This window comes from Oncorhynchus mykiss, chromosome 9 (assembly GCF_013265735.2).
Source record: "Oncorhynchus mykiss isolate Arlee chromosome 9, USDA_OmykA_1.1, whole genome shotgun sequence".
Classification (NCBI taxonomy): Eukaryota; Metazoa; Chordata; class Actinopteri; order Salmoniformes; family Salmonidae; genus Oncorhynchus; species Oncorhynchus mykiss.
This window is the reverse complement of record NC_048573.1, coordinates 36,800,556-36,827,401: the sequence shown is the minus strand read 5'-3', so window position 1 is coordinate 36,827,401 and position 26,846 is coordinate 36,800,556. Positions and strand designations below refer to the sequence as shown.

Below are 26,846 nucleotides of genomic sequence, written 5' to 3'. Positions count from 1 at the left end.
TCCGTTAGGACCAGTTTCCATGAGTCATAAAGACTTGCCCCGTTTGTCTCATGCAACAGTTTTATACCACGTGGATGGTTTTATATGGCAAGAATATGTAGAGCTATTGATTTTCAGAAAAGAAGAATTGATACAAAATACAGAAACAGATGAATACAAGTAATAAAATAATCGGTCCCATTCAGAAGCTGTCATTCTACAAATATAAGGATTTATTGTATTCTAATGTCCAAAGTTTATAAATTGCATTTTTAGACCACCGTACAATTTTGATTAATAACCATCTTACAGAAGTAGAATGGAAACAAAAGGACCATTCATTGAGTTTTTAAACAATCTATCCCAGCGAGAGATGGTGGGAGAGATGCGAAAGTTCTGCAAGCAGGGCTCTGCTCTAAACGCCTGATTTCCTCCTCTAGTCCTCTCTGTAAAGGGGGGCTGATGAGGATGGCTGGCTTTGTGTCTCTGAAACCCCACAAGTACCGAACAAATTCTGCTCCAAATCTGGTGACATTGAAAAGCAATGTGTGTGTATGGCCAACAGTGAGTGTGATGTCTGAGTGATGGAAGAAGTGCTCTAATCAAGACAATCAATGGTTTGCATGCAGGGCTGAAACATAAAAACTATAATACACACTATTCATATACAAAGAATCACATACAACGAGGCTACAGTGTACCATTTACCAACCACACTACATAACAGAGACTGCCCCAACTGAAAAAGTCCCAATTTGCAGAATCAGGATACTGTATGAAAGAAAGGTGGGAGGTCACTCCATTGGCAGTCTATGACATCACTATCCCCCACAGTGGACGCTTTGTCGTCATGGCATCTCCCCCATTTCCTGTTCATTATGCCATATGGAATATGGGTCAGTGGAATATGTTCTATCCCACTGTTCCATTCCAAATTCAGGTGGTATGATTGTACCTGAAGTAGCATGCTGCGTCGTCTCACAGTGGTTGGTGCAGTATCCTCTCTGACCAATTGGGGTCACCATAACACTGACAAATACAGTGGTATCCAGTGTCTGTCTGAATCCAATGAGATTCTTCACTCTTTTTTGAGTGATATGATATGGGTATGTGTTTGTGCACAAGTGTGTTTTGTATGTGTGTGTGCATGTGTGTGTGGGTGTGTACGCTATGTTGAGAGTGAGTGTGTACCCAATGGTGAGTGTGCTGCTGTCACTGGAGTGGGGCTACTAAACCGTAACCTAACACAAAGAGCCCTCTCTCTTTCTCAGCCACTCCTGTCATGTGATGAGCTGAACACATGAGGACCCTGAAGGAGCATTGAATGCATCAGGTGGTGCACAGAACACACACACACACACACACAGTTACACCACACGGCCAAACAGACAGCCTCGCCATGTCTGACTCATGTGTCTCTGACTACTGTGCGCGCACACACACACACACACACACACACACACACACACACACACACACACACACACACTCACAGGAGGTTCCACACACAGCAGGTCTGACGAACTGTGTGACCTCATCCTCATCATACACCAAACATTCCATACAGTCCGGCTGGACAGGGATGTGTCTTCTCCCCTATGCTCATGAGAGAAATGGATACTCCAAAAGAGATCTATCTCTCTGGAATCTGTAGGTGTGTGCCTCTACCCTTGTTCTCGTTGAAATCATGACAAAACATGTCATGCAAAATGTTCACTTTATTTTCAGTTCACACTCTTTGATGAGTGATGTGGTTTGATAACAGCAGAGGAGGTGTGATTTGAAATTGGTGTGAAAGAAGTGGATGGCCTAACTCACACCTTCCCTCCTTTCCCCCACATCTCTCTTATCTCTCTGCCTACCTTTCTTTTTCCTCCAATTCTCTGCGCTTCTCTGACTCCCTCCCCCCATTTTCACTCTGTTTCCTTCTGTCCTCCCATCCTCTCTCTTTTATCCATTTCCCTTCCTCTGACTATCTCTCACCATCTCTCTCTTCACTCTCAATTTAAATTCAATTTAAGGGGCTTTATTGGCATGGGAAACATATGTATACATTGCCAAAGCAAGTGAAATAGATAACAAACAAAAGTGAAATAAACAATACAAAATTAACAGTAAACATTACACTCACAAAAGTTCCAAAAGAATAGATACATTTCAGATGTCATATTATGTATATATACAGTGTTGTAATGATGTGCAAATAGTTAAAGTACAAAAGAGAAAATAACATAAATATAGGTTCATTTTACAATGGTGTCTGTTCTTCACTGGTTGCCCTTTTCTTGTGGCAACAGATCACTAATATTGCTGCTGTGATGGCACACTGTGGTATTTCACCCAATAGATATATGGGAGTTGATCAAAATTGGATATGTTTTCACATTTTTTGTGAGTCTGTGTAATCTGAGGGAAATATGCGTCTCTAATATGGTCATACATTTGGCAGGAGGTTAGGAAGTGCAGCTCAGTTTCCACCTCATTTTGTTGGGCAGCCTTTCTCAATAGCAAGGCTATGCTCACTGAGTCTGTACATAGTCAAAGATTTCCTTAATTTTGGGTCAGGCACAGTGGTCAGGTATTCTGCCACAGTGTACTCTCTGTTTAGGGCCAGATAGCATTCTAGTTTGCTCTCTTTTTTTGTAAATTCTTTCCAATGTGTCAAGTAATTATCTTTTTGTTTTCTCATGATTTGGTTGGGTCTAATTGAGTTGCTGTCCTGGGGCTCTGTGGGGTCTGTTTGTGTTTGTGAAGAGAGCCCCAAGACCAGCGTGCTTAGGGGGCTCTTGTCCAGGTTCATTTCTCTGCAGGTGATGGCTTTGTTATAGAGGGTTTTGGAATCGCTTCCTTTTAGGTGGTTGTAGAATTTAACTTCTCTTTTCTGGATTTTGATAATTAGCGGGTATCAGCCTAATTCTGCTCTGCATGCATTATTTGGTGTTTTATGTTGCACACAGAGGATATTTTTGCAGAATTCTGCATGCAGAGTCTCAATTTTGTGTTAGTCCCATTTTGTGAATTCTTGGTTGGTGAGCAGATCCCAGACCTCACAACCATAAAGGGCAATGGGTTCTATAACTGATACACAAGTTTTTTTTTGCCAGATCCAAATTGGTTTATCGCATTTTATGTTCCTTTGATTGCATAGAAGGCTCTTCTTGCCTTGTCTCTCAGATCGTTCACAGCTTTGTGGAAGTTACCTGTGGAGCTGATGTTTAAGCCGAGGTATATAACGTTTTTTTGTGTGCTCTAGATGGAATTTGTATCCGTGGTCCTGGGAACTGGATCTTTTTTTGCGACACCAAAAAACACTTACTGAGATTTACTGTCAGGGCCCAGGTCTGACAGAATCTGTGCCGAAGATCTAGGTGCCACTGTAGGCCCTCCGTGGTTGGGGACAGAAGCATCAGATCATCAGCAAACAGTAGACATTTGACCTCAGATTCTAGTAGGGTGAGGCCGGGTGCTGCAGACTGTTCTAGTGCCTTCGCCAATTCATTGATATATGTTGAAGAGTGTGGGGCTTAAGCTGCATCCCTGTCTCACCCCCCGTCCCTGTGGAAATAAATGTGTGTATCTCTCTCTCTTTCAGTAACTGGTTCTATTTAGCACTGATCTGTGGCTTTGACTGTGGGAGCCCCCAGGTGATTAGAGGATGTTGTTATAATTATACATTTGACATTATTATTACAACAATAGTCCTCAGACCTCCAAAAGATGTGATTTAGAGAGTGCAAATCTGAAACGTATTTGTTTTGCCATATAAAACCCTAGAAAACATAGGCTTTTTCACAGTGGGTGCCTTTCCTTTGCTGGGCAAGCCGTTTGGGATTTGTTTAGCAAAATATGAGTCTACACACTTCTCCAGGCTCCACTACACCACTGCATAGTGCCGATGGAAAAACAGCAGTCACACACAGAATGATGTTAAAGGTTAGGCAGTCCATTCACTCGGACATTAACCTGTAGGTCCCAATCATAAGAATACAAAAGCACAACCATTAGGCTAAGCATTCCTAATAAAAATGTACAGCAATTGCTTCCCATTGCAAAAAAACTTTCACGTTTAGCACACAAAGTAACTGACGACCTAAAGATTAAACGCGACAATGTTTCACACATCAGTTATTTTCAACGAGATGGCCAACAACAGCAAAGGCGCTGCAATACATAACACAGTTCCACTCACCAGATGATAATTTGAAACGTAACTTCTTGTTGAAAGTTATTCTTGAAAAGGGAGAAGATAACAACCAAGCAATAACATCCTGCTGCAGCCGCTGCAAACGAGCCTATAACAAAAAATAGCTAGCTAGACCGTCAGAAAATGAATGCTTGCTATTTCGCAGTGACCTTTTGGCTTTTGAGAAGGCAGAAGTTTCCATACGTTTTTTGTAAAAATGGTCCCACCCAGTTGATTCCACTGTCACTCCAAATTGTTGCCCTTGTACAGTTGAACAGCAGATAGAACAGCACCTTCTATCTAGCTTCTGAAGGCTTAGCCAATGGCTGACTTGGCTAGCTAGATTTATCTCCCCAGAGACCACAAAAGAAAAGTCCTGATTGGATCTTCAATGTTAACCCTTTCCTTTCCAACAAAACTGAAGCGATTAAATCAGAACATCGTTGAAAATAATAATGTAATGATGTAATGTAAATTTTATTATAATTATTTTATAAATCCTTAGCCCTTCTCTGAAGGGGTAGAAGGCCCTCCTTGTTCCCCACTCTGTTTGGGTTAGTAATCATTTGTAGAGTGCCTCTATTTTCCCTCAGCATGCATTTTTTCACCATTCTAAATGTCTAAAGAATCCATATGTCCTTCTGAAATATGAACATAGAAATACTGGACATTTTGAACTCTTATTATGGTGGCGATTTGACAAAATGTTGATCGTGGTCTAGAATTGAACTCACATTTTTCTGGTCACGGTCTTGACCCCTCCCGGTCTCATCCCTCCTCTGGTCTTGGTCTTGACTCGATTTGCTCCAGTCTCCCTTTAGATGGTCTCGAACACAACACTGTTAAGTGCCATACTCATTTTGTATGACAAGGGCATATAATAAACAGACATTTCACCTAGGGTATTTGAACCAGCAAATATTTGTTTACTAACCCAATGCCTTAACCGCTAGGCTACCTGCAGCCTACAATAATGTAGCCTTTTTTCTGTGCTTGTCCTTAGTGCCTGCTATGGCTAGCTACAGTAGCCGGACACAGACTATCACAGACTGCAGAGTGTCAGTGAATGAACAAGTGAATGGCAGCCAGCCGTCAGCCAGTGGGCATGTCACTACAGACTCCAACACTTTGTCTGTGTTGATCAAGGGCAGACGAGGAGCGTGCAACTACAAAACGAGGCACAAAAGGGGTTAATTGCGCATAGCTAAATTGACATGGGTTAATTCAGAGGGAGCGAGAGGGAGGGAGAGAGAGACAGGAGAGAGAAGGACCTACCACAGTCGACCATTACCCACATGATTGGCTCAAAATGGTAACACAGTTAGCCAAACAGTAGGCCTTGATATGTCTATTCAAGTTAGATAGCATTACAACATGCCACAAACATACTTTACAATCATATGGTTATTGATGGCAGAGGGTGGCTACAGACAGTAGCTCTACACAATATCACATGTTCGTTGACATTATACATTTTTTTTAAACCTTTATTTAACTTGGCATTAGACATTAAAATGAATTATAACTCAGGGAGTCACCTCAAACTTTGCATTTTTATTCTGAGGGGCGAATTAACAGTTGGTTATGATACAGAAATAGCAAAGTATTTCATATTCCAAGCATTTGGGCTTTCTGCCTCAATCAATTCCTTGTTCCTCTGAAAACTAACTCACAGGGACAGCTGACAAGGTTTATTCAGCGTGCTGGGAATTCAAGATGAATCAACACTGCTCATCTATGGGAGGGAGAGGGCCTGAGCAGTGAAATAGAAATGCCAGTTAATATTTGTGTTTCACTGTCTTTTCTTCTCAGCCATTATAGATGAATCTAGTCAAAGGACCAAGGAGGAAGCCAAGCCCAATGATAACCATTAATGCAGTGATGGAAGCACCCAGCGACCCTTATACAAATGGCCAAATGGGGCATCGATTTAGGCCTACAGTGGTGCTCATTTCAACATATGTTCTGTTATAATGACCCTGCTAAATGGTCAATATTAAAGGTAAAACAATCTGTGTTTTCCAAGGCCTGATCCTGCCACTTTGTTTGGTAGAAGGATGGGGCTGGGTGGGAACTGAGAGTCCATGAGACTGACGTGATAGTTTGTTTAAACATATTTTGAAGCACTGTTTACGGACTCAAATACATAATCATTGGAAATATTTGATTTGGGGTTATAATATGGTAATAGCCTACGGTAATAGGTTCAGGGTTGGGTAGGTTACTTTATAAATGTAATCACTTACTAATTGTCTGTCCAAAACTGTAATCAGTAAGGTAACTTTTGGATTACCCAACTCATTAACGTTACTTTTGAATTACTTTCCCCTTTAGAGGCATTAGAAGAAGACATAAGGGATCCATCAACCACATTTGGTGTGTCATCATAGTGTTCTCTGACGTGCTCAGGTGGAACAGACTTAAACTTGCACCTTTTTAAATGCTGAATTTGATGTAATTGAGAAAACATAAACATTTTGTAGGTTATTGTGTAAAATAACTAAGCAAAAGACATGCAATAAACAACAATGTATACAAACAATAGTCCCATGATTTACTTTATTCTACTGTACTCAATGAATGACCATGGTTGTCGTGACCGCGCATAAGCGTGAACGCGCAACTCCTTTCTCCAGTGGCGGAGTTGAGCGCACATAGAGAAGAATAGTTTTGCTATAAGGAGGACAGAGCCGGGAGGAGTGAATGGATCAGTGCTCCAATGCATCAAACGCGCTCATTGGACACCCTCTTATATCGGTGAAAGAAACCCTACATGCCCGTTATGCCCTGCCGCGGAGGCTAGAGATTTTTGCCAAGAGAAGGGAAAACGCAGAGGACTCTGAAGTCGGGACACTCCTTCGTTTGAGTTGACTGTAACGTTAGTTCGTCTGTGCACTGTTTCCAATCTCCTGTGAGCCTAGCGTCGGAGAGGGGGGATTCAGCCAAGCAGGACAACAACTGTAGGCAAGATGCAGGGGGTTTCAGCAACAACTGGTAAGCCAACGCTTAGGCTACACATTTTACAGCTCTGAATTGTTCTGTTTCTTGTTTTGGGGGGTTTGTCTTGAAGTATCAATTTCTAGTGGCAGTATCGTGCCACAAAGTTACAACAGGGGAGGCTACATGTAGCAAAAACGATCTCCTTTATTATGGCGCAAATTTATGGCGCAAACTTGTCCTTTCTATTGTTCCCCGTTTCAAGTCTAACGAATGCAGTTTATGCGGGCGAGAAAGACAAACTTCAACAAACGGATTATCATTATTCATAGGCCTACATAACAGGACATTTACCTTTCAATCAAATGTCACACACACACATCACAAAAAACGTCAAGGTCCTTGGGGAGAAGAGGGAAAATCGGCACCAAACCCCAAGTGGCAGCAGCTCTGACTTCACCATTGCCCCTGTGCCACGCATTATAAGGCATATGCTTCTCTCAGCCTTTCTCTTAGACACCACACACACACACACACAGCTCAGCTCTCTAGACACGGGTGGATTGGCCATCTGGCAATTCTGGCAAATGCCAGATGGGCTACACAATTTTCTCTTTTGGTGGGCTGGTCAAAATTCACACACAAAAATATATAAAGGTGACATGGCCATACTAATCTATAATGAGCCAGTGGCTGATCATTGGGCAACAGCTGGCACTTACCAAGATGGGTTTTCTGAGCTGAGGTAACGCAAATACACATTCAAAGTCAAATGCGGTATCAGCAAAGAGACCTCCCCCGACTCGTGATCAGATCGACATCCAAGATCATGGATTGTAAAAAACGGAAAGGGTGCCTATAAATGCAGACAGAGCACATTCTACATCATCATCTCATTAAAAACGTCCTAATTTTTGTGTGTCTAAAACCATGGTTTGGTCAAACAGTAAAGTGTATTATCCTCATGATCCCTGTAATAAAAGTGTCTACCCTGCCGCTGTGCCTGTGCCCTAGATAGGGCCTGCTGCTGTGATGGGCAAGCCACTCTCATCTCCCCCATGAGCTTGAGAGAAAAATGCATTCTGATCATATGACATTTCAAAATGCAATTGGGGGGAAATGCTTTCGAAGCTTCGTCCCTTGTCGCTGTCGAAGAGAGAAGGGTCTCAGTTTTCTGTAGGTACAGAAAACTTTCAATTTTCAGCTCAATAGCAGCTATTTTACAACCAATATACAGTATTTGATATGGGTTTGAGATATGCACACCAGCCATTGCAAGGGCATAGGCCGATAGATTGTTAGGACATTACATTTACTATTGGATGAATACATGGCTACTAGCAGTGGGTATTATATTTAGAGTTGGAGATTTAGTTCATTTGTGTTGAGTTTCCACTTCCTCAGGTGATGAACCCCAAATTAATTAGCCAACATTAGTTAGTGCACATAACGATATATGTAATTCATCTCTATGGGAGGAAAAAGGAGATTCTGGAGTGCTATTTTGACTAGGGTGACCAGACATCCGGAGACAGTCCACGATTTCCGGGGACAGTCCCCGATTTTGGTGGCCTGTGCCCGGCTGATGCTGTCCCCGAAAATGGCCCAGATTAGCCCTCAGAAGAAAAAGCAACTCTGAAGCTAAATTGAGGCCGATATCTCAATAATCAAATGATGTATCCAATGAAATTTGCTTTTAAAAGTGATGTCTATCCCTGTACCAAACGCTTTTGATACCATAACCTTTTATGAGAACATTTGACCAGTGATACATTGTAACCACCGCATGAGCAACCATGCCCATGTCCAGGAAATGCATACAACAGCATAGGCTACCAAATTTAGGTGATCGTAAAATTACTAGATAGGCGAAGATTCTGTGTTATAAAGTGCTCAGTATTCAGACCTTCCCTTTTTCCACATTTTGTTACGTTACAGCCTTATTCTAAAATGGATTAAACATTTTTTCCCCCTCATCAATCTACACACAATATCTCATAATGACGAAGCGAAAACAGGTTTTTAGACATTTTTGCAAATGTTAAAAACAACAACAACAGAAATACCTTATTTTACATAAGTATTCCCACCCCTTTGCTATGACACTCCAAATTGATCTCAGGTGCATCCAATATCCTTTGATCATCCTTGATTTGAGTCCACCTGTGGCCAATTTAGTTGTTTGGACATGATTTAGAAATAAACACTAATCTCTCTATAAGGTCCCACAGTTGACAGTGCATCTCAGAGCAGAAACTATACTAAAAAGTCCAAGGAACTGTCCATAGATCTCTGAGATGTTGTGATGAGGCATATATTTGGGGATAGGTATAAAATCATTTCTAGTGTTGAAAGTTTCCAAGAGCACAGTGGTCTCCATCATTGGGAAATTGAAAAAAATATAGAACTACCCAGACTGCCTTGCGCTAGCCATCCAACCAAACTGAGCAACCAGGCGTTGGTCAGGGAGGTGACCAAGAACCCAATGACCAGTCTGACAGAACTACAGAGTTCCTTGGCTGAGAAGAACCTGCCAGAAGGACAATAATCTCTACAGCACTTCACCAATCTGGGCTTTATGGGAGAGTGGCCAGACAGAAGCCAGTCCTGAGAAAAAGGCACATGACAGCACACCTGGAGTTTGCAAAAACGGTATGTGAAAGACTCTGAGATCATACGGAAAAATACTCTGTGGTCTGATGAGATAACAATTATATGTCTGGAGAAAATTAAGGCACAGCTCATCTCCCATCTAATACCATCCTTACCGTGAAGCATGGTGGTGGCAGCATTATGCTATTGGGATGCTTTTCAGCGACAGGGACCGGGAGACTGGCAAGGTTAGAGGGAAAAATGAATGGAGCTAAATACAGGTACATCCTTGATGAGGACCTGCTTCAGAGTGCAAACGACCTTAGACTGGGCCAAAGAGTTACTTTCCAACAGGTCAATGACCCCAAGCATACAGCCAAAGCAACACTTGAATGGCTTCAGAACAAGAATGTGAAAGTCCTTGAGTTGCCCAGCCAAAGCCCAGACTTGAGTCCCATTGAAAATCTGTGGCAAGACTTTAAGATTGCTGTTCACTGCCGCTCCCCATCTAACTTAATAGAGCTTGAGAAAATCTGCAAGGAAGAATGGGAGCAAATCCAGATGTGCAAAGCTGATACAGACATACCCAAGACGACTCATAGCTGTAATCACCGCCAAAGGTGGTTCTACAAAGTATTGACTCAGGGGTGTGAATATTTATGTGAATACATATGTAAATGAGAGAGTTCTGTATTTCATTTTCTATAAATTTGAAAGTTATAATGGAGTATTGTGTCACGGCACACTCAGTGATGTGGCTGGTGTGGATAAAATGCCAGGGCCGAATTCATGTCCCAGTCCGCCCCTGCCAAGACATTAATATGTTCTTTGTTGTAAAGTCCCCTCCTCATTTATCCTATGTGTTTTGTCTGATGATGATTATTAGGCTACAGGGAAATAGTTGTATTGAATGGAGGGAGGAGGAGGATGTTTGAGATGAGGATGTTTATATGTCATGTAACTGGGGGACAGGAGTTATAGACTGAGATATGATAAGTGTGATGAAGATGGTGATCATGAGAGGCCAATAACTGATACTTGTAGAGAGGAGTTGGTTTCTGATGTGTTCTGCTGAAGATTAGGAAGCCAGTGAACAGGGGTGATGATAATGATCACAATTAATTATATTAATGATGACCATGATCACGAATCAATGATATGCAGGCTGCTATCTGGTGTGCAGGATGTAATCAGAGGGGAGTCAGAGGCTGAGGCTGATACATGGTGTGTGTATAAAGACTAGTGTTCTAATGCTCTTCTCCATGTGAATCCCTCATGGTGAGGAATATGATTAGACTGGAGGAGAGTGTCTGCAGACAGAATCTAGGAGAGAATCGCCTGGCCTCAGGATCGCCTGGCCTCAGGAATGAGATGACTAGATAGGAGAGGGAAAGGGAGTGGGAGAGAGAGAGTGAGTATGTAAACTCAGCAAAAAAAGAAATGTCCTCTCACTGTCAACTGCGTTTATTTTCAGCAAACTTAACATGTGTAAATATTTGTATGAACATAACAAGATTCAACAACTGAGACATAAACTGAAGTTCCACAGACATGTGACTAACAGAAATTGAGTAATGTGTCCCTGAACAAAGGGGGGATCAAAATCAAAAGTAACAGTCAGTATCTGGTGTGGCCACCAGCTGCATTAAGTACTGCAGTGCATCTCCTCCTCATGGACTGCACCAGATTTACCAGTTCTTGCTGTGAGATGTTAACCCACTCTTCCACCAAGGCACCTGCAAGTTCCCGGACATTTCTGGGGGGAATGGCCCTAGCCCTCACCCTCCAATCCAACAGGTCCCAGATGTGCTCAATGTGATTGAGATCCGGGCTCTTCGATGGCCATGGCAGAACACTGACATTCCTGTCTTGCAGGAAATCATGCACAGAACGAGCAGTATGGCTGGTGGCATTGTCATGCTGGAGGGTCATGTCAGGATGAGCCTGCAGGAAGGAGGGAGGAGGACATCTTCCCTGTAACGCACAGCGTTGAGATTGCCTGCAATGACAACAAGCTCAGTCCGATGATACTGTGGCACACTGCCCCAGACCATAACGGACCCTCCACCTCCAAATCGATCCCGCTCCAGAGTACAGGCCTCGATGTAACGCTCATTCCTTTGACGATAAATGCGAATCCGACCATCACCCCTGGTGAGGCAAAACCGCGACTCGTCATTGAAGATCACTTTTTGCCAGTCCTGTCTGGTCCAGCAACGGTGGGTTTGTGCCCATAGGCAACGTTGTTGCCAGTGATTTCTGGTGAGGACCTGTCTTACAACAGGCCTACTAGCCCTCAGTCCAGCCTCTCCCAGCCTATTGCAGACAGTCTGAGCACTGATGGAGGGATTGTGCGTTCCTGGTGTAACTCGGGCAGTTGTTGTTGCCATCCTGTACCTGTCCCGCAGGTGTGATGTTCGGATGTACCGATCCTGTGCAGGTGTTGTTACACATGGTCTGCCACTGCGAGGGCGATCAGCTGTCCGTCCTGTCTCCCTGTAGCCCTGTCTTAGGCGTCTCACAGTACGGACATTGCAATTTATTGCCCTGGCCACATCTGCAGTCCTCATGCCTCCTTGCAGCATGCCTAAGGTACGTTCACGCAGATGAGCAGGGACCCTGGGCATCTTTCTTTTGCCGTTTTTCAGAGTCAGTAGAAAGGCCTCTTTAGTGTCCTAAGAGTTCATAACTGTGACCTTAATTGCCTACCGTTTGTAAGTAGTTAGTGTCTTAATGACCGTTCCACATGTGCATGTTCATTAATTGTTTATGATTCATCAAACAAGCATGGGAAACAGTGTTTAACCCTTTACAATGAAGATATGTGAAGTTATTTGGATTTTTACGAATTATCTATGAAAAACAGTGTCCTGAAAAAGGGACGTTTCTTTTTTTGCTGAGTTTATGTGTGTGTATGCGCATGTCAATGTACGTGTGAGACATTTGTTCTCAGTCTATTAATATAGAGTTGTGTTACTTGTGTAGAGAGTTAACTACAGTGGTGTGATCACACAGTTGCCACAGGTACCCAGAAAGCCACTGACTTAACAGTTAAATGCAATGTCCTTTACCTATTAAGGTCTTTTGCATTGGTTTATTTTAAAATATCTTGGTCATTTTGCCTTTAAGAGTGTCAATCATTGGGTCAAAGTGCACACTAAACCACAAAGAGTTGGAGAACCATAACATAATATTAGAAAACTAAATCTTAGCATAGTCATAGAGATGAAACAATATACTGTAGGTCTTAGAAAGATATGTACAAAATGGGAGACAGTCAGAGAGAGATGGATGGAGAGAAAGATGGAGAGAGAGTGATGGTGTTGATTGGACAATAACAAATGTTGTTGGGGTGGTGAACTGTAGAGAGTGTGTTTGTTGGTGGTCTCTGAGGACGGATCGATTGGCTCTCCTCCCGGCTGCCTTCCGCCAGTCTGTCTTCTTTCTCCTATAGTTCTCTCCCTCCTACATATCTCTCTCTCCCTCTCTCAGACCTCCAGACATTCTCTTTGCCAGACCTCTCTCCCCCAGATCTCCCCCGGTGTATATTTAAGCAGTAAGGCACAAGAGGCAGTCATATGTAAATGGCCTTGTTCAGCCCAATGGCGAGCAATAATGAATGACACATTTTCATAAAAAAACTTTATTTTAATAAGTAAATTCATACAATTTCATAGTCCCGACAGACATCTGGTCGTTAGTTATTTTGGTCATGTTGCTACAGACGTTAATTATTTTTGCAGAGTTGCTATGGAAAAAGACTGGTTATCCGTTCTAACAAAAATGGTTGCTATCAAATCAAATCAAATTTTATGGGTCACATCCACATGGTTAGCAGATGTTAATGCGAGTGTAGCGAAATGCTTGTGCTTCAAGTTCTGACAGTGCAGTAATATCTAACAAGTAATCAAACAAATTCACAACGACTACCTTATACACACAAATGTAAAGGGATGAATAAGAATATGTACATATAAATATATGGATGAGTGATGGCCGTGTGGCACAGGCAAGATGCAGTAGATGGTGTAGAATACAGTATATACATATGAGATTAGTAATGTAGGATATGTAGACATGATTAAAGTGGCGTTATTTAAAGTGACTAGTGATACCTTTATTAAATGTATTAAAGTGGCCAGAGATTTGAGTCTGTATGCTGGCAGAAGCCACTCTTTGTTAGTAATGGCTGTTTAACAGTCTGATGGCCTTGAGATAGAAGCTGTTTTTCAGTCTCTTGGTCTCAGCTCTGATGCACCTGTACTGACCTCGCCTTCTGGATGTTAGTGGGGTGAACAGGCAGTGGCTCGGGTGGTTGTTGTCCTCGATTATCTTTTTGGCCTTCCTGTGACATCGGGTGCTGTAGGTGTCCTGGGGGGCAGGTAGTCTGCCCCTAGGTGATGCGTTGTGCAGACGGCACTACCCTCTGAAAAGCCTTGCGGTTGTGGGCGAAGCAGCTGCTGTACCAGGCGGTGATACAGCCCGACAGGATGCTCTCGGTTGTGCATCTGTAAAAGTTTGTGAGTGTTTTCGGGGACAAGCCACATTTCTTCAGCCTCTTGAGGTTGAAGAGGCGCTGTTGCGCCTTCTTCACCAAGCTGTCTTTGTGGGTGGACCCTTTCAGTTGGTCCGTGATGTGTACGCCGAGGAACTTAAAACTTTCCGCCTTCTCCACTACTGTCCCGTCGTTGTGGATGGGGGGCTGTTCCCCCTCCGTTTCCTGAAGTCCACGATCATCTCCTTTGTTTTGTTGACATTGAGTGAGAGGTTATTTTCCTGACACCACACTCCAAGGGTCCTCACCTCCTCTCTGTAGGCCGTCATGTCATTGTTGGTAATCAAGCTTACCACTGTATTTGTGTTTGTTTTTATTACCGATCCCCATTACTCTTAAGTCAGTTTATACAATTTTTAAATATTACAATACATTCACAGATTTCACAACACACTGTGTGCACTCAGGCCCCTACTCCACCACTACCACATATCTACATTACTAAATCCATGTGTATGTATAGTGCATATGTTATCGTGTGTGTGTGTGTGTGTGTGTGTGTGTGTGTGTGTGTGCATGTGTCTGTGCCATTGTTTGTGTTGCTTCACAGTCCCCGCTGTTCCATAAGGTGATTTTAATGTTTTTTAAATCAAATTTTACTGCTTGCGTCAGTTACTTGATGTGGAATAGAGTTCCATGTAGTCATGGCTCTATGTAGTACTGTGTGCCTCCCATAGTCTGTTCTGGACTTGGGAACTGTGAAGAGACCTCTTGTGGCATGTCTTGTGGGGTATGTATGAGTGTCTGAGCTGTGTGCCAGTAGTTTAGACGGACAGCTCGGTGCATTCAGCATGTCAATACCTCTCATAAATAAAAGCAGTGATAAAGTCAATCTCTCCTGGCTGAAAGTGGAGGAGAGATTGACTTCATCACTACTTTTATTAATGAGAGGTATTGACATGCTGAATGCACCGAGCTTATATGCATATTATTAATGATCAACCCTGCCGATGACGCATTGGCATCAATGCTATGGAAATTCAAGATGGCCTACCTATACCTCTAATAAATGTTGTTCAAGATTAAAGTCTTAAAAATAGAGATGTTTCTATGTTAAATGTACATGTTTAGTATTAGTGGATTGAATACACCTCTTTGCTTAGCTTTACTGCCCAAAGTGTTTCCATTCCCCTTTAACAGTTCCATTTGATTTATCAATGTGCATCCACTGTCCCACAGCCCAGCCAGGCAATTCATAAACTTAATCTCCCCCGGAAAAAAAGTGTCTAGACATTATTTCCCCATGCTACTAGGCTAGCATTTGGTTTGCAACAGTTGGGATTTGTCTAAACATTGCTGCCTGCCTCTCTGACCATGTGCAACAGCGTTGCTGTTTTTTTTTTTTTGCAATCTCCACTTTGCCATATTTTTGATTTATTTTACCTTTATTTAACTAGGCAAGTCAATTCAGAACAAAATCTTATTTTCAGTGACACCTAGGAACAGTGCGCTAACTGCCTTGTTCAGGGGTAGAACAGCAGATTTTTACCTTGTCAGCTCAGGGATTCAATCTTGCAACTCTTACTAGTCCAATGCTCTAACCACTAGGCTAACTGCTACCCCAAACCATAGAGTGAATTAACGTAACGAGACTGACAGCTTCTTTGAGCCAGCCAAATTCATTTATCAGGATCATTACAATGGATATATCCAAAGAAATGGCAATATAAATAAAGGCAAAACAAATGAAAATGCACATAGTTTGCTGTCATTTCAACTGCTTGATTTGATTGTGTGTTAGCTTTAGTTGGCTAGCTAGCAAAGGAGAAGTAGCTAACCTCCAAACCAACCTTTTTTGCTTAGAACTTTGGATAGCAACTAGAGATCAACCGATTAATTGGAATGGCCGATTAATTATGGCTGATTTCAAGTTTTCATAACAATCGGAAATCTGTATTTTTGGACACCGATTTGGCCGATTTAATTATTATTATTTGTTTTACACCTTTATTTAACTAGGCAAGTCAGTTAAGAACACATTCTTATTTTCAATGACACCTAGGAACAGTGGGTTAACTGCCTTGTTCAGGGGCAGAACGACAGATTTTTACCTTGTCAGCTCGGGGATTCAATCTTGCAACCTTACAGTTAACTAGTCCAAAGCTCTAACCACTTGCCTCTCATTGCACTCCACGAGGAGCCTGCCTGTTACGCGAATGCAGTAAGAAGCCAAGGTAAGTTGCTAGCTAGCATTAAACGTATCTTATAAAAAACAATCAATCATAATCACTAGTTAACTACACATGGTTGATGATATTACTAGTTTATCTAGCGTGTCCTGCGTTGCATATAATCGATGAGGTGCGCATTTGTGAAAAAGGACTGTCGTTGCTCCAACGTGTACCTAACCATAAACATCAATGCCTTTCTTAAAATCAATACAAGTATACATTTTTAAACCTGCATATTTAGTTAATATTGCCTGCGAACATTAATTTCTTTTAACTCTGTAAATTGTGTCACTTCTCTTGCAACAGAGTCAGGATATATGCAGCAGTTTGGGCCGCCTGGCTCGTTGCGAACTGTGTGAAGACTATTTCTTCCTTACACAAAAAATAGCCAACTTCGCCAAATGGGGGATGATTTAACAAAAGCGCACTTGCGAAAAAAGCATAACATTGAAGGTTGTACAATGTAACAGCAATATTTAGACTTAGGGATGCCACCCGTTAGATAAAATACGGAACGGTTCCTTATTTCACTGAAATAATAAACGTTTTGTTTTCAAAATGATAGTTTCCGGATTCGACCATATTAATGACCAAAGGCTCATATTTCTGTGTGTTATTATGTTATAACTAAGTTCATGATTTGATATTTGATAGAGCAGTCTGACTGAGCGATGGTAGGTAGCAGCAGGCTCGTAAGCATTCATTCAAACAGCATTTTTGTGCGATTTGCCTGCAGCTCTTCGCAATGCTTCAAGCATTGAGCTGTTTATGACTTCAAGCCTATCAACTCCCGAGATTAGTCTGGTGTAACCAATGTTAAATGGCTAGCTAGTTAGCGGGGTGCGCGATAATAACGTTTCAAACGTCACTCGCTCTGAGACTTGGAGTAGTTGTTCGCCTTGCTCTGCAAGGGCCGCGGATTTTGTGATGATGGGTAACGATGCTTCGAGAGTGGCTGTTGCGAATGTGTTCCTGGTTCGAGCCCAGGTAGGGGCGAGGAGAGGGACGGAAGCTATACTGTTACACTGGCAATACTAAAGTGCCTATAAGAACATCCAATAGTCAAAGAAATAGTCCTATAAATACTATAACTACAACCTAAAACCTCTTACCTTGGAATATTGAAGTCTCATGTTAAAAATAACCACCAGCTTTCATATGTTCTCATGTTCTGAGCTCATGTTCTGAGCTTTTTTACATGGCACATATTGCACTTTTACTTTCTTCTTTTGCATTATTTAAACCAAATTGATGTTTCATTATTTATTTTAGGCTAAATAGATTTTTATTGATGTATTATATTAAGTTAAAATAAGTGTTCATTCAGTATTGTTTTAATTGTCATTATTACAAATAAATAAATACAAATTGGCCGATTAATCGGTATCAGGTTTTTTTGGTCCTCCAATAATCGGTATCGGTATCGGCGTTGAAAAATCATAATCGGTCGACCTCTATAGCAACCATGCTAATAGAATGGATGACCAGCTTGTTTCGCTAGAAACTTCAGAATATCAGATCTAACAACTGGCTTTTGCCTGGAATATATCGTCTGGTAGAAGGATGAAATAAAACCAATTTACTCATTAAAATAAAGTTTCTAATGAAAACACCGTCGTTCATGTTTAAAAAAAAATGTTGGTAAATGTTTTATAAACGCAATAAGGCCCTCGTACCCAGGAATTATCATGAATAACACCCTTCTTAGGGCTGCTTCCCCAGCCGGGCCTAAGAACAGCCCTCTGTTTGGGAGTTATTCACACGATAATCCCCGGGTTCTCATTCCTTATTGCTTAAGTATTCTAGAGTATACTACAGTTCGCTAAAGAATTCTATAGTATGTAGTACTGTAGTATTATATAGTAAACTGTAGTATTTTTTTCTTGTGGGAAGTTCCTCCTTTTGATGTGTTGATTGCAGCCCCCTAAAGGTTTTAGCCTCCTTAAAGGTTCTACTCCTCAGACAAAAGATAATGGAGTCCTTGTCACATTCCCTCTACTGTACAGATGAATTTGTCCCTGTTTTCTCTTGTTTTCTACATGACCACACACACTATTCCACTCTGTCTCTCTCTCAACTTTCCCTCTCTCTTTCTCTACCAGGGAAGTGGGTAAATGTGAATGTGGGTGCTGTCTCTGTCTGTTAGTGGATCAGATCCAGATACAGGACAATGTCCCTGGCACACCAGCCATCCCAGCATGCTTTGCGGCATATTGCAGCTTACGTTATTTATTATTAACAAAAGTGATTGGCTCCGGCTGTGTTTAACCTAGACTCTGTAAACATCGCCCCTATGTGTTAAATAAACACTGAACACGGGAGAAGAGAGGAGGCGGAGGAGGATGGGGAACATTTAGAAATTTCTCCCACCCAACACCCTCTTTTAATCTCACTCCCCAGTCCCCAACTCTCACACACTTGCTGTTTCTGTACTGTAGCTCTTTTACACTCAATGTCTCAAACTTTCCCTGCTTCTTTCAGCACTCTGTGTTATAATTCTTTCTACCTCTCCCTCTGTCTTTCTCTCCCTCCCTCCCTCCCCCCCTCCCTCCCTCCCTCTGAGACAGCATGACTAAGTACTAAAGACCTATAGAAGCCCCAGGTTTCTTCCCTGCATGTGTGTCACATTGATTTCTCTAATTGTGTTCCTGCTTGGGACACACTCACTGTTGGAGGCACGTCACGGAGCCTGCAGAAAGCGAGAGAGAGAGAAAGTGTGATTGTTGTGTGTGCATGTGTGCCTGTGTGCGTGCGTGTCCATCTCTATGTAAGATGAGATCGAGGCCATTTTAAAAAAAAAGTTATGTTTTTGCTGGATGTCCGGAAGGAACGGAAGCCCTTGCCTGGACTCGCTGTTTGAATGGACTGTAGGAATGTGTGTGCTTGTGTTCGCGTGCCATGCAGTGTGTGACTGTTTCCCTCAGATGATGCTGCTTGACTACTGGTGACATGACATTCATTTGTGACATTCAGAGTAGGGAACATTCACTACAGTCTACTATTCTATTCACATTTTCAGTCCTAAAGCCCATTGTTTGAATCTTGCTCTATCTCCAACTGTTCTGATGATATATGTGTTTATGTTGTGTTAAACATTAGCCATAATGACAGAGAACACAGGGACTGTAAACTGGTGAACAGTGATGGTATTATCCTCCCAGAGGTGCAGAGAGGAATGCTGGTGTGGTCTGTTACTGACACCCTAACCTCGTCCTCAGGCTATTGCACACAGCACATATACAGTTGAAGGCTGAAGTTTACATACACTTAGTTTGGAGTCATTAAAACTCATTTTTCAACCACTCCACAAATTTCTTGTTAACACACTATATTTTTGGCAAGTAAGTTAGGACATCTACTTTGTGCATGACACAAGTCATTTTTACATTGATTGTTTACAGACAGATTGTTTCACATATAATTCACTGTATCACAATTCCAGTGGGTCAGAAGTTGACATACACTAAGTTGACTGTGCCTTTAAATAGCTTGGAAAATTCCAGAAAATGATGTCATGGCGTCAGAAGCTTCTGATAGGCTAATTGACAGTATTTGAGTCAATTGGAGGTGTATCTGTGAATGTATTTCAAGGCCTACCTTCAAACGTATTGCCTCTTTGCTTGACATCATGGGAAAATCTAAAGAAATCAGCCAAGACCTCAGAAAAGAAATTGCAGACCTCCACAAGTCTGGTTCATCCTTGGAAGCAATTTCCAAATGCCTGAAGGTACCACCTTCATCTGTACAAACAATAGTATGCAAGTATTAACACCATGGGACCACGCAGCCGTCATACCGCTCAGGAAGGAGACGCGTTCTGTCTCCTAGAGATGAACGTATGTTGGTACTGTCATGACGTGGCCCTCTTTGGGTATAGTGTGTGCCTTCCCCCTCTCTTCCTCTTACACCCAGGTTCTGTTATCTCAGGTCGTAAATTCCTGATGGAGACTCTCTCCCTCATGCGGTATATAGAGAGGGTTCACAGTAGAACAAAGAAACTTCTTCCTCACAGAACTTGAGAACTGAACAATATCCATGTTTTGGAGAATCCAGCTACGACCGGTCCATTTTGTCTAATGTTTGTGACATCATGGGAGACAATACAGCCACATTACCATAACTCTGTTTATACAAGAGTCTCCGTAATGAGATTTGCATCTAATTATTGTATAAAATGAATGAGTAAAGATGAAACTATTTATGAAATGATGTAATGTGATTTTAAACTGTTTAACCTTTCTGGGAAGGGTGTTCCGGAACACCTGGCCTACAGCCAGTGAAATTGCAGGGTGCCAAATTCAAAAAATTCCTCAAACATACAAGTATTTTACACCATTTTAAAGATAAACTTCTTGTTAATCCAACCACAGTGTACGATTTCAAAAAGGCTTTACGGTGAAAACACACCATGCGATTATGTTAGAACTGCGCCTAGCCACAAAAAAATATACAGACATTTTCCAGCCAAGGAGAGGTGTCACAAAAGTGACATAGCTTTAACATTAATCACTAACCTTTGATGATCTTCATCTGGTGGCACTCCCAGGACTCCATGTTACACAATAAATGTTTGTTTTGTTCGATAAAGTTCATCTTTATGTCCAAAAACCTCTGTTTAAATTGGCGTGTTATGTTCAATAATGCATTGTCTCAAACAAACATCCAGTGAAATTGTAGAGAGCCAAATCAAATGACAGAAATACTCATCATAAACATTGATGAAAGATACAAGTGTTATACATAGGCTTAATGAAAGATAATCCAATTCCCTTTCAAATTTGACTGTCATTGGCCCACCCCACGAGCACAGACATTGATCTGGCGTCATGGGACAGCCCTTTTCTGCTGTTCCGAATATAAACCCCACCTGGAGGAGCCCACTTGAGACCATGTGTACCTCGATTACCGAGAGGGCTAAGGTTTGAGTAGAGACCATGCATTCCTCGGTTGTTGAATTCCTAACCAAACCACATGGAGCATTGGCTACACTGGTGGAAATGGTTAATCTCTGAGACTATCGATACCGACAGAATAAGAGCAAATCTTTGATACTAATTACTAGTCTGCAGCTAGAATTTATGTTGACTGAGTGTGTAGACCGGCAACCGCCGAAACATCTATTCTATAAGAATATTTCTGAATGGGACTCTGAAGTATCCATTCTAACCACAAAAGACTCCAGGGATGCAAAGAGAAGTTCAGATGAACTTTCCATCAGAAAGACGGACGATTCCAACAGAGATCATGATTTTTGATTGCAATTATTCCCGAATGAGTGTGCATTCATGTGCAAAGGATTAGCATTTAAATTATTATAATTATCAACTGTGTAATGTGTTTTGTCTTTCGCGCCCTGCTCAGTCCCTTTGTCTACCATATCGATTTAGCCCATTAGGACACATCCCCTATCATTTCCTTGTAACCGTATCTACTGTTTGTTTGTTTGTTTATGCATTTCTGTGATTATTTAGTTAGTTAGTAAATAAATGATTTAGACAATTGATGTATGGATGATTCAGAGCAAAGACTGGGTTTGTGCAGATAACCAACAACTTTCGAAGTTTGGATTGAGACTAGCGTGAGGTAAAGAATGATTCATTAATTAGAATACTATTAATTAGAAGACTAATTGGTCAGATATTAAAATATCTGAAAAGTTATATTAGGAAAATTATAACTTTAATCTGAAGGTTTTCCTTGGTTCCCCGACTTCCTGGTTAATTACATTTGCATGATTTGTTTAATCACGTAATAATAATTACAGAGAATTGATTTGATAAAATAAGTCTTCACTTTAATGATGCCAAAGACACGACAAGACCTTACCTTGAAATGCTTGCTTACTGCCTTTCCCAATGAGGCATAAAATAGTAACACAAGGAATCTAGGGTAGATAATAATAGGAGTAAAATAAAGAACAGAGTAGCAGCAGTAAATTCCAAATCAAATCCAATCAAAGTTTATTTGTTACAACCTTACAGTGAAATGCTAATATACAGTAGCGAGGCTAAAAAAGTAGCGAGGCTACATACAGACACCAGTTAGTCAGGCTGATTGAGGTAGTATGTACATGTAGATATGGTTAATGTGTCTATGCATATATGATGAACAGAAAGTAGCAGTAGCGTAAAAAGGGGGTTGGCAGGGGGTGGGTGGGACACAATGCAAATAGTCCGGGTAGCCATTTGATTACCTGTTCAGGAGTCTTATGGCTTGGGGGTAAAAACTGTTGAGAAGCCTTTTTGTCCTAGACTTGGCACTCCGGTACCGCTTGCCATGCGGTAGTAGAGAGAACAGTCTAGGACTGGGGTGGCTAGGGTCTTTGACAATTTTTAGGGCCTTCCTCTGAGACCGCCTGGTGTAGAGGTCCTGGATGGCAGGCAGCTTAGCCCCAGTGATGTACTGGGCCGTACGCTCTACCCTTTGTAGGGCCTTGCGGTCAGAGGGCGAGCAATTGCCGTACCAGGCAGTGATGCAACCAGTCAGGATCTCAGGACCCAGGCCAAGTCTTTTTAGTTTCCTGAGGGGGAATAGGCTTTGTCGTGTCTTCTTCACGACTGAAGAGGGCAGCACCAGTGTTGAGTATCAGCGTGTCAGATCAGCGTAGCAAAAGACACTTACCTCATGTCCTGGTAATCCATCTGGCCCCGCAACCTTGTGAATGTTGACCTGTTTAAAGGTCTTACTCACGTCGGCTACAGAGAGCGTGATCACACAGTCGTCCGGAACAGCTGATGCTCTCATGCATGCCTCAGTGTTGCTTGCCTTGAAGCGAGCATAGAAGTGATTTAGCTCTTCTGGTAGGCTCGTGTCACTGGGCAGCTCGCGGCTTTGCTTCCCTTTGTAGTCTGTAATAGTTTGCAAGCCCTGCCACATAAGACGAGCGTCGGAGCCAGTGTAGTATGATTCAATCTTAGCCCTGTATTGACGCTTTGCCTGTTTGATGGTTCGTCGCAGGGCATAGCAGGATTTCTTATAAGCTTCCGGGTTAGAGTCCCGCACCCTGAAAGCGGCAGCTCTACCCTTTAGCTCAGTGCGAATGTTGCCTGTAATCCATGGCTTCTGGTTGGGGTATGTACTTACAGTCACTGTGGAGAGAGAGAATTAGAGCATACCTAAATTCACACAGGACACCGGATAAGACAGGAGAAATACTCCAGATATAACAGACTGACCCTAGCCCCCCGACACATAAACTACTGCAGCATAAATACTGGAGGCTGAGACAGGAGGCGTCGGGAGACACTGTGGCTCCATCCGGCGATACCCCCGGACAGGGCCAAACAGTAGATAACCCCACCCACATTGCCAAAGCACAGCCCCCACACCACTAGAGGGATATCTTCAACCACCAACTTACCATCCTGAGACAAGGCCGAGTATAGACCACAAAGATTTCCCCCCACGACACAAACCCAATGGGTTGGAATGGAAGAGCACCAGTAAGCCAGTGACTCAGCCCCTGTAATTGGGTTTCTTAGGAGAGAATCCCAGTGGAGAGAGGGGAACCGGCCAGGCAGAGACAGCAAGGGCGGTTCGTTGCTCCAGTGCCTTTCCGTTCACCTTCACACTCCTGGGCCAGACTACACACAATCGTAGGACGTACTGAAGAGATGAGTCTTCAATAAAGACTTAAAGGTCAAGACCATTCCATAAAAATTGAGCTCTATAGGAGAAAGCAGTCTTAACAGTCTTATGGCTTGGGATAGAAGCTGTCTCGGAGCCTGTTGGTCCGAGAGCCGATACTCCGGTACCGTTTGCTGGACGGTAACAGAGTCTATGGCTTGGGTGGCTGGAATCTTTGGCAATATTTTTGGCTTTCCTCTGACACCACCTGATATAGAAGTCCTGGGTGGCAGGGAGCTCGGCCCCAGTGATATACTGGGCTGTCCGCACCACCCTCTGTAGCGCTTTGCGGTCAAGGGCGGTGTATTTGCCATAGCAAGTCAAGATGCTCTCGTTGGTGCAGCTGTATAACTTTTTGAGGATCCAAATCTTTCCAGCTTCCTGAAGAGACGCTGCCGTGCCCTCTTCACACATGTAGGAATAAGGCTGAGGTTGAAAGAGGGATAGATAGAGAGATAGTGATGGTGAGACAGTTGTGTGATAAAGCGAGAGAGAAGGATGTTTCTGTCGGGAGTACCATGTTTTTATATTGCAGGTCTCTCAGAGTAGGGTCTGGCTGAGACACACATCCTGCTACACGCACACACACAGTTTTACAGAAGGCGGAAGTGACCTAGATTTGCTAAATGGTACCAACTGTTGGAGTCTTCCAGAAATGGACTGAATTGGTTTTTTACTCAGTGTCATCCAATATAGAGCTGATATGCTCAGTGACTTGGGAATAATGTATAGCTTTGACATATTGACTATCACTAGTAGCTTATCTTGGTCTACATACTAAACACTGATGCAGTAATATTGTATCTGTGAACCAGTATAAAACCTATGGACATTGTGGAGCCTCCATGCACACTCAAACAACTACTGTATCTGGGCTATAGGTATAGGAGTGTGATAGAGACTCTCCATGCTCCTTCTTTGTCTGTCCTCCCCAGGCTCAGGGCTGTCTGACTGGGTTGGACCTACACTGATGAGGGGGAATTTACTGGGAAAGTCATATGGAAAGAAAAAAAGTGTAATATTAAATGCACGTGCCATTGGATTTCTCTGTGTTTGTGCGTGCATGCTTGTGTGTTTTATGAGTTGTGCTCCTTCTAGCACACTGTCGGAATTGTGTTTTTCCCCTCTGATCATCAAAGAAGCCCACTCTCTGGAATGGAAGCTTCCTGCACACGCAGGGGTGAGGCTGAGGGATCCGGAGGGAAGGAGGAAGAAGACAGGATGAGGAGGAGTAGAGGAGAGAGATAGAAGATTAGAGGAGGGAGAGAGGTAGAACAAGGGAGGAGAGAAGAGGATTGAGGGCAGAGAGGATAAATGTAAATGGAAGAAGAGAGGGAAGGAAGGAGGGAGAGAGACAGGGAGGAGGGGTAGAGGGAGGTGACGGGTGGTCGGTCATGGGTGGAAGAGAGGACGAGGAAGCACCTGTGTTAGTCTGCTGTGGAGCTCAACAGCAATGTGTTCTAAATTGGTACTTTGGGCTGGCACAATTACCGTATGACCGTGTAACCTTTGGTTATGGATGAAGATTGTCATGAAAATAAAATAACCCTGTGTCAATTTGACACATGTTTGAGTTTGAAATCACATCAGAGATTTAAGTATGATTTCCCTATGATGCTCAGAGGGTGAGCAACACTGATCTGAAGTAAATTTGACCTGCAATTTGATCTATAACTCTTAAACAGTGTGCCTTAGAAGCAAGCTGCTTCCTGCACATGAAAGGCGGGACCATGTCGATAAGTATGATTTCCCTATGACGTTCAGAGGGTTTGCGCATCATCTTACACGCATCACACGGTAGGCAAAAAAAAAAAAGATCAGTTTCAGACTATCAACCCAGAAAAAAAGAGTGTCTGGAAGAGGACATTCTCAGCAACATTTAGATAACTGTACTTACCCTATTTTCTGTGTTTACTGTGCTTATTGTACTGTGTCAAATTGACCCGGAACATAACAGTGTATAGCCAAATAGAACACAAGGCAAGGGTTAGAAGAATAGATACAAATAAGGTGCTATCTAGAAGCTTAAAGTATTCTTTGGCTGTCCCCATAGGAGAACACTTTGAAGAACCTGTTTTGGTTGCAGGTAGAACCGAACCAAAAATGATTCTCCTATGAGGACAGCCGAAGAAGCCTTCTGGAACCCTTTTTTTGAAGAGTGTAGCCTACCCGACAGAAATCGAACAGTTTTAACACATTACATCCTTGTACATAATGAACTAGGCCAAACCCTTCCATACATCCTGATGGGCTATGCTAAGCTAAGCTAATACCATGTCCTCAGCCCTCAGGTCATCTCAGTCAGTTGGAAACCAAAACACATGTCGTCCGTCTTTTCTGTAGCACCTGCCCAAGCCTGTCACCATGTCTCCCCAGACTAAATAGCTTGCCTGTTTGCACACTCTCAGAGCATTATTACACATTCACTGTGAGGGGAGAGAGAGAGAGAGGTAATAATGTCATTTTTATTTTTTGTTTAACTTTTAGTTATTGAGGGGAGCCCACCTGAGACCAGGGTCTCATTCACATTTGTGCCCTGAGCACAAACATTCAAAATAAAACAAGAAGAATAACGAAACTACAAGGTACAATTAAAATACTACAATTTCAAGTAAACCATTACAATCAAAAAAAGAGGGGAGGAGGGGGGGCAGGAGAAAGGGATAACAGAAAGAGGGAAAGGAGATATAGGGGTGGGAAGGGTGTGTGCTGGTGTCAGCGGAACTTTGGTTCTTAGCGCCCATGCTGTGTTTGAGAGGAAGGCTTTATGAAGGAAGTGTGTTGTTATCTTAAGGCCCTCTAG

The 26,846-nt window shown here is 42.5% G+C and overlaps 1 protein-coding gene across 2 annotated transcripts in view; it reads left to right on the top strand.

Annotated features, from left to right (window-relative positions):
* The first annotated feature begins 6,808 nt into the window (after positions 1–6,808).
* The window catches only part of LOC110531981 (FYVE, RhoGEF and PH domain-containing protein 3), a 98,607-nt gene continuing 78,569 nt past the window's right edge, over positions 6,809–26,846 (top strand). The window contains exon 1 of one of the 2 annotated variants that reach the window (XM_021615535.2): positions 6,809–7,156. In XM_021615535.2, coding sequence (XP_021471210.1) covers positions 7,132–7,156 — 25 coding nt within the window. In that variant the 5' untranslated portion in view covers positions 6,809–7,131. The remainder of the gene's footprint in view (positions 7,157–26,846) is intronic. The other variant, XM_021615534.2, reaches the window with a different exon arrangement.